General features: G+C 49.2%; 1 protein-coding gene across 2 annotated transcripts in view; it reads left to right on the top strand.

Annotated features, from left to right (window-relative positions):
• LOC146197192 (matrix metalloproteinase-2-like) overlaps window positions 1-17372 on the top strand; it is a 206076-nt gene that overhangs the window by 100062 nt on the left and 88642 nt on the right. Inside the window, exons 2-3 of one of the 2 annotated variants that reach the window (XM_084598979.1) lie at window positions 10400-10615; window positions 14949-15220. In XM_084598979.1, the coding sequence (XP_084455105.1) occupies window positions 10400-10615; window positions 14949-15220 (488 nt within the window). The remainder of the gene's footprint in view (window positions 1-10399; window positions 10616-14948; window positions 15221-17372) is intronic. The other variant, XM_084598980.1, reaches the window with a different exon arrangement.

The following is a 17372-nucleotide window of genomic DNA, read 5'->3' as shown; positions in this document are numbered from 1 at the left end:
CCGCTATCTGCGGCGCGCATGCCCGCGCTCGTGCCGTCTGTCCGGGGCACCCTTCGTCTCTCGCCCACTGCGGAGTAATAGCGGCAATTAATTAACACCCTCCCGGTTAACGAGAGACAAAACGAAAAACGAGAGGGGACGATGAACAGCACCACTCGCTCGCCCGGTGAACTGCTCGCCGTACACCGCTCGGCTGTGGTGCGGTCGAACCACCACTGCTGCTGGCAGCGAGGAGCGCCGGTGTTTAGTTGGGTGCAGGACGCGTACAGTAGGCGTACAACCAATGGGATGCCCCTCCCCACTCGTAGTAGACGGGTACTAATGCGGTGCCAGTATGAAAGCACAAACTGCGTAGTTTAAGAGCTTTGGGGATACGCGTTTTGCAATGGCCGCCGCCTTCGACCGTGCTGCGCGGAAGTGGTGGCTCCTGGCCTCTTGGAGGGGAACGAGGGGGAAAAAAAAGGGATGGAAGGGGGCGAACAAACAGAATTAAGTCAGACACATGAACGAGTGGCGTCCGGCTGCCGTGTGTAGGTAAGAGCAAAACGAGAGGAGAAAAAACACGCGGAGCAGACAGACCGGTACCGTGGTGAAGCAGCAGTAGGTGATCAAGCGAGCCCAAGCAGCTTTCCTATTTCTTTTACCCGTCTACAGAAGGCGATCACGTGTTTTCTTTTTCCCCTTTCCTTGGCACGGCTCTCTCCTGAACGTATACGTACGTACACCCGGAAAGCGTATAAATTAGCGCCAGCTGAGCACCGGATTTCGGACGTTACGCTCCGACACGCTCCCCCCTCTGTTCACTGTCCTGCTTTCTTTCCGCCGCCTTCTTCTTTCTCTTCCTCTCTTCTTATGTTGATACAGCTTCTGAGCTTCCTCACAGCAGATGGTCAGAGGGCTCAATTCCGACTTCTCTCTTGGCTAAATAGCCGGACTTTTGTACCCTTTCTTATACTTGGCGCTCGCGAACGCGCTTCCATGGACCGTCCCTTATACGTCTCAATTCGTGCGCAAGTACTCTCTTTTTATTTTTCCGCGCACACGCACGCTTGGGCGCAAACATACTAAAAGAGGAAGAGACGGTATAAGCGGCCTTCCGAGCCGTTTTACTTTTGTCAGCGAGCTGAGAGTCCGTTGCTGCGGCGAGCGGGACAGAGATGGAGCGCTTCACTGCAGTGAAGCTTCTCAACTCTCTCTCTCTCTCTCTCTCTGATTTTTTCTGACCGTTTTCTTTCTTTCCTCCTTCTCTGGGGAGCGGCAGCAGTCAGGACGGTTGCGGTCGCAAAAAAAGGCTTGGCACACGCGTTTCCTACAAGCCGGGGAAAGGGGTGCGGGTAAGGGGTGTAATAAATGCACCTGCAGCCGGGAGTTTCATTCTGGCCGCATTCATCCTGCCCGCCCGCTCACCCGCCCTCTGGGATGTGCATTCCTTTCGTAATGAATAACCCCAATAAAGGGCGCCGCGCTCCAGTTTCTCATGTGTCGAGTCCCGCTTCCTTCTCCGTTTTGTGTTCTTTTTTTTTTTCTTTGTTATTCGCGCTGGCTTAAAGCTGCGGCGCCTCTTCTCGGGAAGAGCTGGAAGTTGTGTGCCCAAGTGTACACGTGTATGACGCGGAGGTGGCCACGTGCAGCAATGAACTCGGTGTTTCCGGCCAGTCTGCCGCGGGATTGTTTATAAATGGTACATTAGTGTTACCGGAATCGCCTGTCTTTACTCAACTAATGACTATAAACTTAGTTTCACAAATCCAACTACGTTTTCGATTGTGCACTCTCGTTGTATGGTTGCTGTCATCTCGAAACTAATCGCTGAACTCCTAGACACTCATTCATTATATATATATATATATATATATATATATATATATATATATATATATATATATATATATATATATATATATATATATATATATATATCCACAGATGCTCAAAGTTTCCGATAGCAGTATAGTTTGACCAGGTACGTTTCGAACGTATAGGTCAAGGCAAAAATATCCGCTCCGCTGACCTCTGCATTAGACTACAGCGCCATCTCGTTTCTGTTTTAGCAAAGTAGCTTTATTTGCTGAACGTTCGTTTCGATGGAGGCGAAACGAAGTGGCGTCCGTGTGCTGTGCGATGTCAGCGCACGTTAAAGATCCCCAGGTGGTCGAAATTACTCCGTAGCCCTCCACTACGGCTCCTCTTTCTCTCTTTCCACTTTCATTCCCACCTCCCTCCCTTCCCTTACGGCGCGGTTCGGGTGTCCACAGAGCAAGTGTGACAGTTACTGCGCCTTTCCCTTCCTGTGAACCAATTTAACTTTAACTTTTGCTGAACGTAGTACATAGCCAGCGTTAAAAGCCACGGTTGTGCGTCACGCCAATCACACAGTTGAACGGGGTACAATGAAACAAAACACTTGGCGAACAAACAGAAGAATTAGAATACGGGTGTCACTGCGCTGAAGTGACTGAAGGCTACTACTGTAGGTCCCGGATTTACATGACCCGGATATATCGAATTATTGCTTATATTGAACTCTTAAAAATCCCCTTGAAACTTTAATGCAAAATTGAGCCCGCATTGATCGAACTCCCGTACAGCAGAACATTCAATATATCGAACTGCGAGCCATGCCCCTGCTAGGTGCGCTTCTCCTAATGGCGCCCGAACAATCATTCTCGCAGCGAAGCCGAGTCGGCTTCTCAACCTTAGGCACCTGCTGGCAACGCGAACGCTGTAAATCGCTCGACGGAACGTCGAGGGGGAAGCAAAGCTAAACGAAGCAAAAGTTAGCTAAACGAGAGTTAAGTAATGCTGATTGTATATCCGCGCTTAGCCAAACTAAACTACCGCCTAATGTTTGTCCCAATTAGGGTGGCTAGCCTATCCCAGTGTTGTGTAGGCTTCTCGTGGGTGGAGCCATCTGGAGGACTGAAGTGAAGGTATTAGTGGTGGACATGCCTTTTAGATCGATAGGCTTATGCATGAAAATGTGCGTATACGTCACTGTGTTTCTAATTGGTGTGCTACATTATTTCATTTTGATGATTTCAAGCCATTCTTTTTAAGAGGTATTCACGTGATGCGCAAGTCTGCACACCAGTGTGTGCCTACCAATGCCTGCTTAAGCCATGTCCAAGCTCGCGTATGGCAGCTCATGCTAGCCTAAAACAGCATGTGCTAGCCCACGCCCTGATACGTCAGCCTATACCAACCTTTGCTAGCCGATGCTTGCCTACACTAACCTATGTAAAACCTATGCCAGCCGATGCTATACTCCAAATACTACTCCTTCTTGATTAGTGTACGCCAGCCCTGTTGCTTTCCGCCTCATCTTTCCTCGTGTTTCTTATTGTATGCTTAACCACCAACACTGTAACCTCGTTAATACGAATTAACTAAAAGATTTAGGTAGCGATGGGGTTCAATTTCTCCGTCGGTGGTCGCCTATGAGCTCCAGGCACTAACTGCGCAGGTGCGCGGTACGCTATAAAAGGGTCCCACTAATCTGCCAAGGCCGGAGTGAAACGCGGCGGCCCACCAAAATGAGCACTCCGGGCGGCTCAATCATCGGCCAGCCTCGGGCCGCTCGAGGTAATTCGATTTGGGTGAGACGGTGATTATAACTTCGACCCGACCAGCCCCTCTTTTCGGGGCTTTTGTGTCGTTCTGGCGACGAGGCAGGGAACGTAATAAAGTGTCTCTCTGTGCTCCAGAACACGGTTAATAATTACGAAATCATTCTTCGGGCCAGCTTAGTCGAGCAGTTTTCTTTTCTTTTTTTTTTCGGCCCGAAACTTAAGTAGCGGTATTCAGCCCGGATCGTTTGCCTCCCCAGTAACCCCCTTACCTTCGTCCGTGCACGGGAAACGAGGTGATTCGTTTGTTTCTCTCTTTTACGAGTTCGGTTTCCTTGAACGCTAAAGCCAACTTGATTATTGCGTCATTCATGATGACGATGGCTAGAATAAATGCGCAAGAAGGAGAACGGATTCACCTACGTGCCGTATATAATGTCGCTCAATGCTTTTCGCCGTGGCTGATGTCGCTCTTGCAGATTTAGCATCATTGCTCCTAAAGTAGGGAAAACATTTTCGCTCTCTTGTTCTTGTAGTTAAATTTTTTGATTAAAAGTTTGGTTTGGTTTGGTTTTCGGTTTAACGTCCTAAAGCGACTTGGGCTATGAGAGACGCCGCTGTGGAGGGCTCCGGAAATTTCGACCACCTGTGGTTTTTTTAACGCTCACTCACATCGCGCAGCAACAACAAAACAAGGAGAATAAGATTGGGATGGAGCGCATTTGGCAAGCACTCCCATATTATGACTAGCAGCTTGCCGGTATCGCTCAAGAGAGAAGTATACAACAGTTGCATCTTACCTGTACTCACTTATGGGGCTGAAACGTGGAGGCTAACAAAGAGGGTTCTACTTAAGTTGAGGACAACCCAGAGGGCCATGAACGAAAAATGGCAGGGGTAACATTAAGAGATAGGGAGCGTGCAGAGTGGGTCAGAAAAATAACTCAAGTCACTGGCATTCTAGTGGAAATCAGGAAGAAACAGGCATGAGCAGGACATGTAGTGCTAAGAAAGGATAACTGATGGTCGCTTAGGGTAACAAACTGGATTCCAAGGGAAGGAAAGCGTAGCAGGGGGCTGCAGAAATTTAGGTAGGCGGATGAGGTTAAGAAGTTCGCAGGGGTCAAGTGGATGCAGCTAGCACATGGACCGGGTTAGTTGGAGGAATATGGGAGAGGCCTTCGCCCTGCAGTGGGTATAGTCAGGCTGATAATGATGATGACATCGCACGGCACACGGGCGCCCTGCTTTTCGCCTCCAACGAAAAGCAGCCACCGAGGCCGGTATTCGAACCCGCACATTCGGGCACAGTAGTAAAGCGTCCTAACCACTGCGCCACCCCGGCGTTTTTTTTTTTCTTCTTTTTATTATTTTTTAGGGTACACCATAAAACATGTAAGGAGCGCGCAAGAAGCAAAATTTACAAGTTGGAGCTTGACTCTACGGAAGGAACCATGCATTGTGCGGTGGCTGAAAGACGTGCGTGAAGTTCTCCTTAAAGTGCTCGCGGGAGCAGCGGAGGCGGGCTATACCTCATGAGGTTTTGAACCCATGAGGTTGCCCACAAATCAAACCAGCTGTTTTGTCACCTGCAACAAAAGGACGACATTGTACCTTTGTCAATCTGCTGCGCCACTGTAGCCTTCAATAGAGAATAAAGAAAAAAATTAGAGCTACATTTATAGCTGCACGGTATCGGGAACCGGCGACGAACAGAGGTGAGTATTAGCCTCATGAGATTTCAACCTGATTTCATGTCGTTGCCCACATCTAATGCACTATTGATCCTTGTTCCTTCATGAATGATTTGCGCGCGGATAAGAATGCACACTAGATATATTGTAATGCTTAGGCTAGAATAAGCTTTTCTCCTCACGAAATATAAAGTCGCGCGTCGTATAAATATGCGGTCGCCTGGTTCGCATCGCGTTTGCTTTTTTGTTCCTGCATGGTGTGTTGCGCCGGATGGACGACACGCACGTCCGGGGTGAGATCCGGCTCGCCTGTTTTGGGCCGGACCCCGGTATGCAAGAGTCCGGCCGAGGTGGGGGCCTACAAATGAGCCCCAGGGGAGAAGTTCGCGGGGGTGGCCGCGAGATTGGCGCCGCAATCCCGGGAAACAGCGGTACGAGTGATTCGATTAGGCTGCTGCGTGTGTTGGCGGGTACGATGTCCCAGCAACCGGAATAAATGGAACCGAACGGTCCCGAAGGGGGCCGGAGCGGAGCGCTCTGTCTTCGCCTCGATTATGGCACAGGGGCCCAGCAGCCCCACTTCGGTCTTTGGCTTGCTGAGACGCTGCCTTCGAAACGCCTGGCTTTAGCCGTGTCGAAAGTCCAGCGTGCAACATGTTCGCAGTAATGCATAAGTGGAAAAATAAAGAACCGCAGAAACATACTCGCAGAGAGTACCGGTCATTTTATTTTTCAAACGCGGCGCTTTAAAAGATTTGTGAAATTTCTACTTTTCCGAATTTCTTCCATTCTGCACAGACATCTATTTAATGCTTCTCGCGACAGAAGCTGCCAAAGAGTGAGATCATATCAAATCTGATCTAATCTCATTCGATGTTATTGTGCAAACGCAGGATTACGCACTTTATACTGGACGGCAGCTATGAATATATCGTAGGCTTCAAAGCAAGCGTGAAACTGTTTTAAGCTAGCATCGTTTTTGATAATTCGACGAGTCAAAAAGATTTGGATGCCTAAAGTTTCTAGATAATTCATGGCAAGTAATTTTGCGTTAACGCTAAAAATTGTTACGTAATCGCCAAGTAGACCGCTGCGATGTTCAGACTTCTTCTCACTGCGTCGGAGGAGGGGGAAACTGGCCATGATGTCTTTATGTTTTGCAGGTGTCAATGTGGAGAGAGGAAATTTTTCTTTTCCTTGTAGAAAGAGAGAAAGAGGGGTAGGAAGGTTGTTGTGAAGGGAAGAGACTTCCGAAAAAAAGTTACCTAGTTTTAAGCATAGTTAAACCAATGATCGCGCGAAGGCGTCAATACCTTCCCGCTGAGCACCGCGTTCAACATCCTCCAGCCTCGTTGTCCGTTCTTCTGGTGTTTCAGCAACTCCTACCATATTCTGCTGTCATGTTCTCTCTTCACTTCTCGTTGCTTTGCCATATCTTCAGGATCCATAGACTACTCTTCACTGTTTTGCTTTGGAGTTTTAGCAATGAGATACTAGGACACAGTTATTGGCAAAGTGTTAAACGTCTTTATTTCACGGCATGCGTACGTCGTTGCGTCACATTGATAGTAAATTAGATACAGTTGACCAGCTCTTTCTGCAGTGTGACTTCGCCATGAGAGCATATGGCGGAGTCACACTGCAAACAGAGCAGACGACGCGCCTGCTTCTTGACGTCATGAGTTTTTGGCCCACGTAACATTTCAATGTTATGTCTTCTGTTTCTTGACGTCAAGTAAAAACCTGGCAAATACGAACCAAAACCGAAACTGCTGCATACTAATAATACAATAATAAATTATTTAATGCGATTTTGGGCTTCTAACACCGTGCTCCTACAGAATCGCTACGCACTATTTACAACGCAAGAGCACAGCACAAAAATTTGTTGTCCCTACCCCTTTCATTGGCGCTCGCCTTCAGGCGCGTTTCCCTCTCTCTTTCTCTCCTCCTATGATCACACCCCAGACCTTTCGGCCGCAGAGCACTGCGTTGTAAAGGGGTACATTGTGCCTGTTTTCGATCATTTCTGAAGATGGTGTAAGGAAAGCTGAGGACGCGGCTGCGCCGCGCGTTTGATTCGCGTCGCAATGGATAAAGACTGGCACTGCGGCGCAGGTTCGCCGTGCTCGACGTGCTGAAGTGCAACGGTTACGAAGGCAGCGGGATCGTGAGTCTACTGTTCTGATATTGTAGCTAAACGGTGAAAGAATCTATAAACACGAATAACGAGGAAATGTGCCGAGCGTGCTCAGGAAACTGCTCAAGATACTGGGCGTCGTTGTGAAACGGATGCCGAAGCGAAGAGGAACAAACGTGTGGTAGAAATTTCAGGAAAACGGACTGCGCGACTGCAAGCGATGGAAAGGTATAGCAGGGATAAACAGTGCTACGCACCTACTTCGCATTTGACTAACTATACAAATCGGTCGTAATTGTTTTACCTTCGTTCCCAGCATGACTGAGCTTACAGCAGTTGTTTATGGCGTTGCGTATCCGAGAGTGGGGTTCAGAGTTACGCGACTCCTTTTCTGATAACCGCCTCACGCGCGTATTACAAAAATGATACACGAACGATGTTGTACTTGCACGAAAATCGACGCAAATCATGCTTATCAACAGAGGCTGATACTTACGAGAGCGGAGCGTCACGCGTGGGAGCATCAACGCTCCGAATACCGCCCACACGGGGAAAAGTGCACGCATTAAAAGCACCCACTCCGCGGGGAAAAGTATACAGCTCATCGTAGAAACAACCCTGTGGCGATGCGTAAGAGTATGGGGACGTGCTTTTCCACGCGAACGCAATGCCTTGGATGGGCAGAGGACGGCCTCTTTCGCGAGAAGATCACACATAATGCGAGTCATTGGCTGGAAAGGAGAAATTCAAAGGCGGGTCTATTATCAGCCACGTTCTTTCTTCTTCATTCTTCGACGCAACGTGGTAGGATCGATCGTCGTCTAATTCAGCGTGCTCGCCTTGGCGTGGCGTGTCATGCCTCGGCTGGGACTCCAGCGCAACTATATATCTCCCGCAAGAGGCAAGTGTCAGAGTCCGTTCGATCCGCGGCGACAAGCACGCGTCTGGGGTGCCTCGACGGCCAGCGCGAGGCGAGGGCATCGAGGTACCCCGCTACTGTGCCCTACGAGGAGAATATAGTGAACGAAGATTCGTACCAGCAGACATCGAGGGTGCATGTTCGGCAGAAGTGTTCCGTATAAGTTTCACTGCATGCCTTTCTTCGCCGTTGAGAGAGTAGAAGAGGAGTCGAAAGATAGCCTCAAAAAAGATTCGGAATTGCTGAAATTTTCAGTGACCACCAACGAGGTACCCACTCTGCACAAGCGTCTTCTCTCCTGCAAACATGCCTGATGGCGACTGAGCCAGTTGTGTGCAGTTTACAGAAATAAGTAATCAATTGTAATTACAGCTATTTCATCTTAGATGGAATGTATTTGAGGGTTAATTTACAGCCGTGAAAAGTAGCTTAGCTATTGCAAAGCCTTAATCGATTACTACTGCGTCACCTTTCTCCCATGTTTTATCAGAGTAGCAAAAATATACCCCGGCGAGAATGAGCTAGTGCTGCTTGCTTGATGTACAGTCTCTTAATTTCAACTGCAGTTGCTTTTCGAAAATGTCATCGGCATTTTTTGTTTTTCTATTTAGTATATCTAGATGCGTGCAGCTACCTAGATGTTACGCCGTGCTGCGCTTCTGTTCGAGGACATCCGCTCACGCGCGCCTTTTGATGGGCCGGGCCGTTGTCGGTCTAACGCGATGGGATTGCGGGCTGCAACGTTGTTTATCAATGAGTGCAGAATCTAGAATTGTTGAACCACTGTATTCAACTCGTTCCTTAAAAAAATACTGCAGATTACGAGTAATCGATTGCTGAAAAACCGTAATTGGATTAGCGAGAACGTTGCCATTTACAAAAAGTAATCGATGCCCTGCAAAATTCTAAGGAAATGTAATTCATTACAAGTAACCAGCTGCTGGTATGGCGTTACGTACTTCCCTTATTGTGAAGGTTGCTTTGATGATTTGCGTTACAGCATGCAAGTACCAGTTGAAAAAAAAAAAAAAAAAAACTACAGAACTGTGTCAAAACTACGACAAAATATCCTGTAGTTCTGTCGTAACCATCAGATATTTCTGTATTTCTGTAGTACTTTTCTGTAGTTCTGTAGTTTTTCTGTAGTATATTTTTGTTGTCTAGTTCTGCAGCACTTTTTTGTTGTAACTACAGAAATTTCTGATGTTACGACAGAATGTTCTGTTGTCACAACAGGTTTCCCATCAAAAACCGCACAGAAATTCTGTCGTAACATCAGAAAATTTTCTGTAATTTTTTCCGACTGGTACCTCTTCTTAGGTGTGCGCGACAACTTTCTAAGACAAGAAAAGGCCCTTTTCTTCGGTAGATTTCGTTTTCATCTTGTTTTATGAGCATGCAATAGGCATGTGCTCACACGAATACCACTGGGATGAGCGCATTAAATAGTGAACACAATATCACACATGCCCGAAGTATTTGCTGTAAGCATCTGCGTGTAATATATTTCATGGTGAAAAAAATCAACAACAACAACAACAAAAAAAGCACGTGTTCTTCTAGATCAGATGCGAAGAGAAAGTGTGTTGTGCAGTGCTAGAAGCATTGTTTGCCGCATGAGTGATAAGCCACGCTCCACAGCTGTCGTTTCTCCTCCTTATTCCGCGCTTTCTCTTACGATGCCTCTAGCTAGTCCACACCGCCGATTCAAAACGTGGTCTCGTTAATAACGGGTGCACATGTCGGCCATGCGGCCCTTCGCTTACGTCGCGGGTCGCCCTCCTGCTTGACACGTGCGTCAACATGTGGTCGGATGCTGTGGTCTCCCTTCTGTGCCGTGCCGGGCCATTCATTCGCGTTCTGTTCAGACCAGGGTCGCGGAGAACGGGTGCGGTGGTGGCCGGACTGTGGTGACGCAAAGGTCATGACGTCTTTCCGTCTTTTACGGTGTAGGAAAAGAGCCGCACCTTCTCGTGCCCGCGCCTCACTTTCCGGAGCTCCCGCAGCGGACGTTGGGTCGGTAGCGAGGGAGAATCCGTTGATGAAAAGGTGTTCAGTGTCGTTGTTGTCCTGCCTTCAGTGGAGCTGGAAGCGTGGTGGTGTGACATCTTCGAAGATACCTCGTCTGGGCATAGTTTCTCGCTACACTCCTATGAAGCACTGGACTCCGCGGAGATCGACAGGGAGAAGAGTTCTTATGGCCTGGCGTGTCGTGTCATTCGCTGTGATTCTCCTCTTGTGCCTCGTTGAGCCAGCTCAGCAAGAGCCGCTGGCGGCCATGAAGGGCAAGATGATGGTAAACACTGCATTGTACTCGCATGGCTTAGCCAATCATTGCTTTTTTCTTTACTCGCGGAAAGTTGAGCTGTCTCAACTTAAAAAGCAGCCTTTGTTACGGGTAGGCATCCTCTTGTTTGCAGCGAACGGCAAGGTTACATTGAGCAGACACACTTTGCGATTTCTTATGAATCGCCTTCCAATTTTGTACTCCGGCCGTTCCTTCTCTGAACCTTGTGCTAGACTATCCCGTCTTCATTGTTTTTTACAACTGAATTAGGCTAGTTTGTCATACTACCTATCATACAGTAAGCCCGAAAATATTGTGACGCGAAACATTTTTTTTTTTGTATTTAAAGTGGTTGCCGACTAGAGTTATGCGAAAATACACATAAAGGAGCAGCTGGACTCGCTTATGAGAATGACCTGGGGAATTTTTGCACCGTAGTCGCTAATTAGTGCAGCTTCGCTGTATCATTTACAGGATACGTGGTGGTGGTAAGAACATTTATTTGGCTATACAAGAGCCAGGAGGTATGTTTGTATCAGCCCATAAGGAACCGCGGCCCTTACAAGCACTAGGTGGATGTCCCTAGTTTGGGACTCCAGTTGCAGCGTTGACGGGTTGCGGGAAATTATATATATTAAAAAAAAGAAGATACTCTTTTGAAAGCATCTATGCCAAATTCAGAGCGTCTTCTTAAGTAGAAAATATTTAATCAGAATAAAAAATTATAACCTAAAAATTCTCTATTTCACAATATTCCTCAGGGGTCCAGTGGAATACAATTTTAGGTAGAGTTGTCATTTTGCGTCCCTGTGAGTCCAGTTCTTTACATCGTTAACTTCCTAAGACACGAAGCGATTTCCTCTAAACGCATATTAACGATCAGCACTCGATCGGGGTAGCAACCAGGGAGGACGAACAATTCATGTAATTAGATTTAATTCTTTAATGCGCTGCGCAGTCTTTTATGGGATAAGAATACCACCTATAGTTCAGTTCTCCGCAAGCTTCCTTTTTGATACCAATATTCACATAGGATGAATAGAGGAGCGCTAAGTTTTGAGTATGAAATTTCGTGTGCATTTTCCTAAAGCAAAAGCATCCAAAAGACCAACAGCTTCCACCATTGAAAATGCGTAACCTTTTGTCTTTTACGCTCGTTGCAATAGAAAATTGCTATTGGTGACATGGAGCTTCCTTTTGCAAATCTATATTAACGGAAAATATCTGTGACCTGGGACAGTTATATCAATTGTCGTTGTGATCTACCACACAGCATGCAAGAAACGACCAACATGAAGAATGCACTTGAGAATTTTCTGCGTTTTTTTAAGAATGCCGATTTATTTGTCGCTCACTATGACAGGCGGAATGTTAAAGAGTGAGAACATTAAGGTAGGTATTGATATTATGTTCGAGACGGGTGGTTCAGCTCACAATTTGAGATCACGACGACAAGAATCTTTTCTCCGGCTTTCTAACTTCCTATGGTTCGCTGAAAAAAAGAGAGGCCCAACATATACGCTGTAAGGAAATTCCGAATTATCCGCTTTTGTTTCCGTGAGTCACAAAGTTCATTCTCATGTTGGTTTAAAGGTGATAGTTATATAGAAACCGTGCTTTCTCATACTCCAGCGTGAGTTAAAGGATTGAATATCTTGCTAACGTCGGCTCTTTCCGCACTTGTTGGTTGGTGCTGCGTCCAACGAATCCCTGTCTGTAGGCGAGATATACGTTTTCCTTCGTTTCATCTGCATCACTTACACTCGCCACTTCGCCAAAGCGAGGGTGTCAAAGGAAGTAGAACTTTATCTCGGAACGTGGAACGAAGAGCCCCCCCCCCCCCCCCCCCCCCACGCACACACACCCCGTGTGGTAACAAGCCCGAAGGAGTTGAAAACAAAACAAAAATGAAAAAAAAAGAGAGGCGCTACAGTAAACGGAGCATGACAAAAAAGTCCCAAGGGGCATCCTGGTACTCTGCCCGCAGTTCCCATAGCAGCGCAGTGCGGCGTGCCAGCGCCCGCAATCAGAAGCGAACCGTCTCGGCTTCCGGTTGTGGTGTCGTCTGCGCGTCGAGCCGTAATCCAATCAGAGCCGCTAGCCCCAAGACCGTTGTTGGCTATGCTGTTGGCGACGCGAGGTTGTCCGCCAGTGGCAAGGGCTATCTCTGTCTCCTCGGCCAGGCAGGCGCCTGGCAGCGGCGGCGACGGGTGACGAGGTCGTCGCCACGTGTGCTGCGGCAGCCATGTCAGATCGCGTCAGCGATGCGCGCGCTCTTGCGTCGAAGATCTCTCATACCAGAGCGGGAGTCGGGGCTGTGCCGCGCCCGGAGTGATTGCCTGCGGTCCTCTCTCAAGTCAGACGAGCGAGAGCAGGAGCGCGGTGATACGAGCGTTAAAAACACGCGCAACAAAGGATCGTTGGTAATCTCGTTCCGCGCACTTGAGAAGCGGGGGTGCTGATTCTGTTTGTTCTCCGGTTTGCAATCTTGCGATGACGTTACAAAGCTCGGGGAGAGGGTTCTCACAAGCGCAGGATGAAAAAAAGACGCCGAGAATGGATCTGGAGGCTAAATTCGATGCGAACTGCGAGGATAACATATGACTTGATAATATAAAAGACGTTAATTTACTTCTCTATTGTACTGGAATCGTTGTATTGGAATATTGTTTTCTTTCGTCAGGCGCCTATGACGGCAAGTAGGTTTATTATAGCCAGTCCGGGCATGATCAACACCGCCGCAGGCTGGGGTGATCATGAAGGCGCATGCGCGAGCGCTACCGATTCCATGCATTTGAACTCGACCAGCTGTCAACCGCAACGATGTTCAAATTAGGCTCTGCAGAACAGACTTGCGATGTACGCGACTCATGTCGGCTTGCGAAATCGGGGCCTGCTTCCAAGAAGCTGTCAGCCAACTTGCAATGAACTCCCAAGAAGAGTTGTCGCGTTTGCTTCGTGACTTGATATTCGCGCAGTCGCAAGTTCCCCTGTGTACAGCCGAACAGAATACGGCTCACACGAATTTCTTCTTTTCGTCCCATATAGTATAACTATAGGCGTCCGCGCAGCATAGTCACCTAAAATGCGCCCAGTAATACAACTTCTCAGGGTGTTTGAGTGCGATTGACTGCTGCTTTGAGTCTATATGTAGATAAGAATTCATGACGCGCACACGGGTCCGCATTCTGTGACACGACGAATCCCGTTTGAGGGATCTTCTCTGATGGCAGCAACCGACGCGTGCTATGCACGGGTGTGTTAATAAATAAAGCAGGGCTCTGTCTAACGACCGACCTGTCGCGGATTCCTCTATCTGTCACAATTATCGGACTGCGTAATTGTGAAGGATGGTGTCTGCTTGTCGAAGCCTCTCTCATTAGCGGGCGTTGTCGCGTTGGCACGTCGACCTCGCTCAAGACGCCATTGTAGAGCTTTGCTACTCCAGTTCTGTTTACTTATGCACTAGAGTCTCGATGTAATGATGCTGCAAGGAAGCGAAGATTTCACTATAGCTACCTTTTTCGCTGTAACCGTATACAGACAGGGATATTCCAGCCGTAAGCTATGCGGCCATATATACACTATTATGCTTTTAAAACGGTATGATAGCTGATTGGAACGACCATCTAGTTTAAGCCCTGCCGATGATGTGTCATTTTCATGCTCCACTGGCAATTTCGGCACATTGAACAACTTTGTTCTAGAGAACGATCTACGCTCAACTATACTTGTGGCCACATCAAGTAAGCTTTCGTTTCTTGAGATAAGCAATAGGTTCCTATATTCCCCGCCGGGGTGGCGCAGTGATTACGGCGCTCGACTACTGTTCCCAAGGACGCGGGATCGAATCCCGGCTTCGGCGGCAGCTTTTCGATGGAGGCGGAAAGCAAGGCGCCCGTATATTGTGCGATGTCAGTGCACGTTAAAAAAAACCCAGGTGGTCTAAATTTCCGGAGTCCTCCACTACGGCGCCTCTTATAGCCTGAGTTGCTTTGGGACGTTAAACCCCACAAACCAACCAATAGGTTCCTATAAACATTTTCGTTAGCATAGGTATATGCCGCACAGTTCCTTCTGTTGTAGTCTCGCTTCGCTTGATTCCTTCTTTTGGGGGCATGTGTTGTTGCGACGTGGACAGAGAAGGAGTAATAGTCGTCGTCGCCTAAGGGTGGCGTCAGCGTTTTCCGCGAGCACGCAAATAAAAAGGAAAGAGAGAGCGCTGAGAATCAAATGGCAAGAAATAAAGCTGAACTAGCAGCGGTCAGTGGCACCGCGGTGGCTAAGCTCGTCCGTTAATCTCACTTTTTTTTCCCCCCTTTTTTCCTCTTCTCCTTCGCAGGGCTTCCTGGAGCGCTTCGGCTACATGGGCGACACGAGCCGCAACGCGGTGCTGCCCTCGGACAATCTGCGCACCGAGCAGGGCTTCCGGTCGGCGCTCAAGCGCATGCAGAGGTTCGCGGGCCTGCGTCCCACGGGGAGACTGGACGAGGAGACCATGGCCATGATGAAGAGGCCCCGCTGTGGCGTCCCTGACGTCATCGGGCATGCCGAGCGCGTCAGACGCTACGCGCTGCAGGGCTCCAAGTGGGAAAAGACCGACCTCACCTGGAGGTGAGCAGCAGTTGTGCGCATGCGTATTTCCTTTATAGGAGCTTTTTGTTTCGTTTGTGAACAAACGCGGTGCAGCATCACGTGATCACTTGCTGAATGGCACACAACCGACCATCACCGCCGCTTCGTCGCCGTGATGGTGATGCACCGCACGTATTTTCTTGCAGGGCTTTGACAGCGCGTTGCTTTCTTTGGCGACGTTAGCAGCCTTTTAATTTAGATGACGTGGGACGGTATGCGCACAAACAATAGCGAAGGTCATCTCGAGGACACCACGAGAACGAACGGCGTATCCTAGTTGTCCACTGAAGCATGCATATATAGTTTGCATAATTTCTATACACGAAGCTGTTTGACACTATTTTATCTCGCTTTTCATTCTATGCTATCAGCAGCGTTTTGCCTTCTTTTACACGTGCTCCCTTAAGCGAGCGACTTTCGTTAACGAGAAGGGGTGAGCGTAAAACACGGCCTATACGAAGCGCAAGCAATGCACTTTGCGTCGATCGAATAATGACGATAGAGGACAACCGGGAATATTGAAAGTGCAGAAAATGTTGCCGCCCGCGTTTAACATGCGCCGTAGCCTCCCGGCGTTGTAAATAACGCGGCTGCAGTGGTAGGGCGTCTCGGCCAGAGCGGCGGATCGAACGAAAATCCTACCCAGCAAAATAAGCAAAACAAAAACTACAGAACGAGAGGTCAGCAAAAGCTATGGCAAAGGAATTGTGACACGTATATTACCGCTCACCGCAAGCAAAGTCTGCGAAGAGAAACATGCTGGGAATGCATTCGCGGAAGGGTCGTTGCAGGAAGGGTAGGGGGAGAGGGGGGGGGGGGGGGGGGAGGCTGCTCAAATGTCATGTGGTACGCGCTAAAAACTGCGGGCTTCAAGGAATCGGCTTCGAAAGATTAAAAGCTTGTCCGTGTTTAGGATATACAAAGACAGCACCTCCTGAGTGTCCTCAAGTAAACGGCTGCTTTCTAAGCGAAGTCTGTAGTCGCACGAGGGCCGAACAGAGCTACCGAGGCTGCCACCTTATACATAGAGAGAAGGCGAAAGGACTTGGCAGGTTACGATAAGCAAGCCTGCTTTCAACGCGTCGCATGGCGGATGTGAGGCACGTTATGCTTCGTGGGGTAAGGAAACATACAAAAATCTAAACGAAGAGGAACATATGGTGGCTGCGGAATGGCGGTAAACACAACAGCGCGGAGTCTAACACACCAAAACGTATGGAAGCTGACGTGCGCATCATTCTCAGAGTCCAGCGGCTACCGCTGCGCGGCAGCGTCGCCTGGGGTGTCGTCGTGTCTGCTCCCCCGGCTCTTGAAGGATTTCGAGCGGTTTCGGCGGCGTCACCTGTCCACCGCCGCCTTCCCTATCCTTCTCGCTTACAAAGCGGAGAATTTGTACTGGCGGAGAGGAAAGGGCGCAAGCTTCAGAGGTGCGTGTCTCGGGCATTTGTCAGGAGGGATTGCGCGCAGACAGGAGACCTCCTCTGTTCTGGGGCACCCGCTTCTCTCTCGGAGGCTGCGGCAACAGCAGAAGGAGAACCCACGGGGTCTCTAGGGGAGAATTGAGAAGAACGACCGAAAAAGCTGAAGAAGGAACGGGGTGGGGAAGAGGCGGGATTGTGAAGCCGAGCTTACTACCGCGCCAGCCAGGAGAAAGCGTCTCCCTTGAGCGATGGGCCCGAGGCGTGCGGAGAAGCCGATGCGAGGCGCGCGAAGAACTGAAGGAGAACCCGCTTTCCTTCCGCACCACCACCGCCAACCCCACCACCACAGCAACCACCGCCACAGCAACCACCGCCGCGCACCACCACGGAGAGAGAGAGAGAGAAAGAGAGAGAGGGAGGGAGGGGAGGGCGGCCGGCCGGCCGTGTAGTGGTAGGCACCGGCGGGATGCCGATGCAGCGTGCGAATCCACCGGGCTGGACGAATCGGCCAGGCCGAGCGAAAGACGTCTGCCGCGCTGGCTGGCTGCCGTCGTGAAGTTTTTTTCTTATTCGGCCTCGGGTCTTGCGCCTTTGTCCCTCAGCGTCATCCGTGCGTTCCACGCCGTTGTTTTGTTTCGGTCGCGCAGGCGGGCAGCGCTAAGCGTGTCGGGGTGCTAGCCGGGGTCTCAGCATCATTCATTACGAAGGAA

The sequence above is a fragment of the Amblyomma maculatum genome, chromosome 3 (genome assembly GCF_055883805.1).
Source record: "Amblyomma maculatum isolate TAMU_Amacu chromosome 3, ASM5588380v1, whole genome shotgun sequence".
Taxonomy (NCBI): domain Eukaryota; kingdom Metazoa; phylum Arthropoda; class Arachnida; order Ixodida; family Ixodidae; genus Amblyomma; species Amblyomma maculatum.
This window is presented reverse-complemented; position numbering and strand designations above follow the sequence as displayed.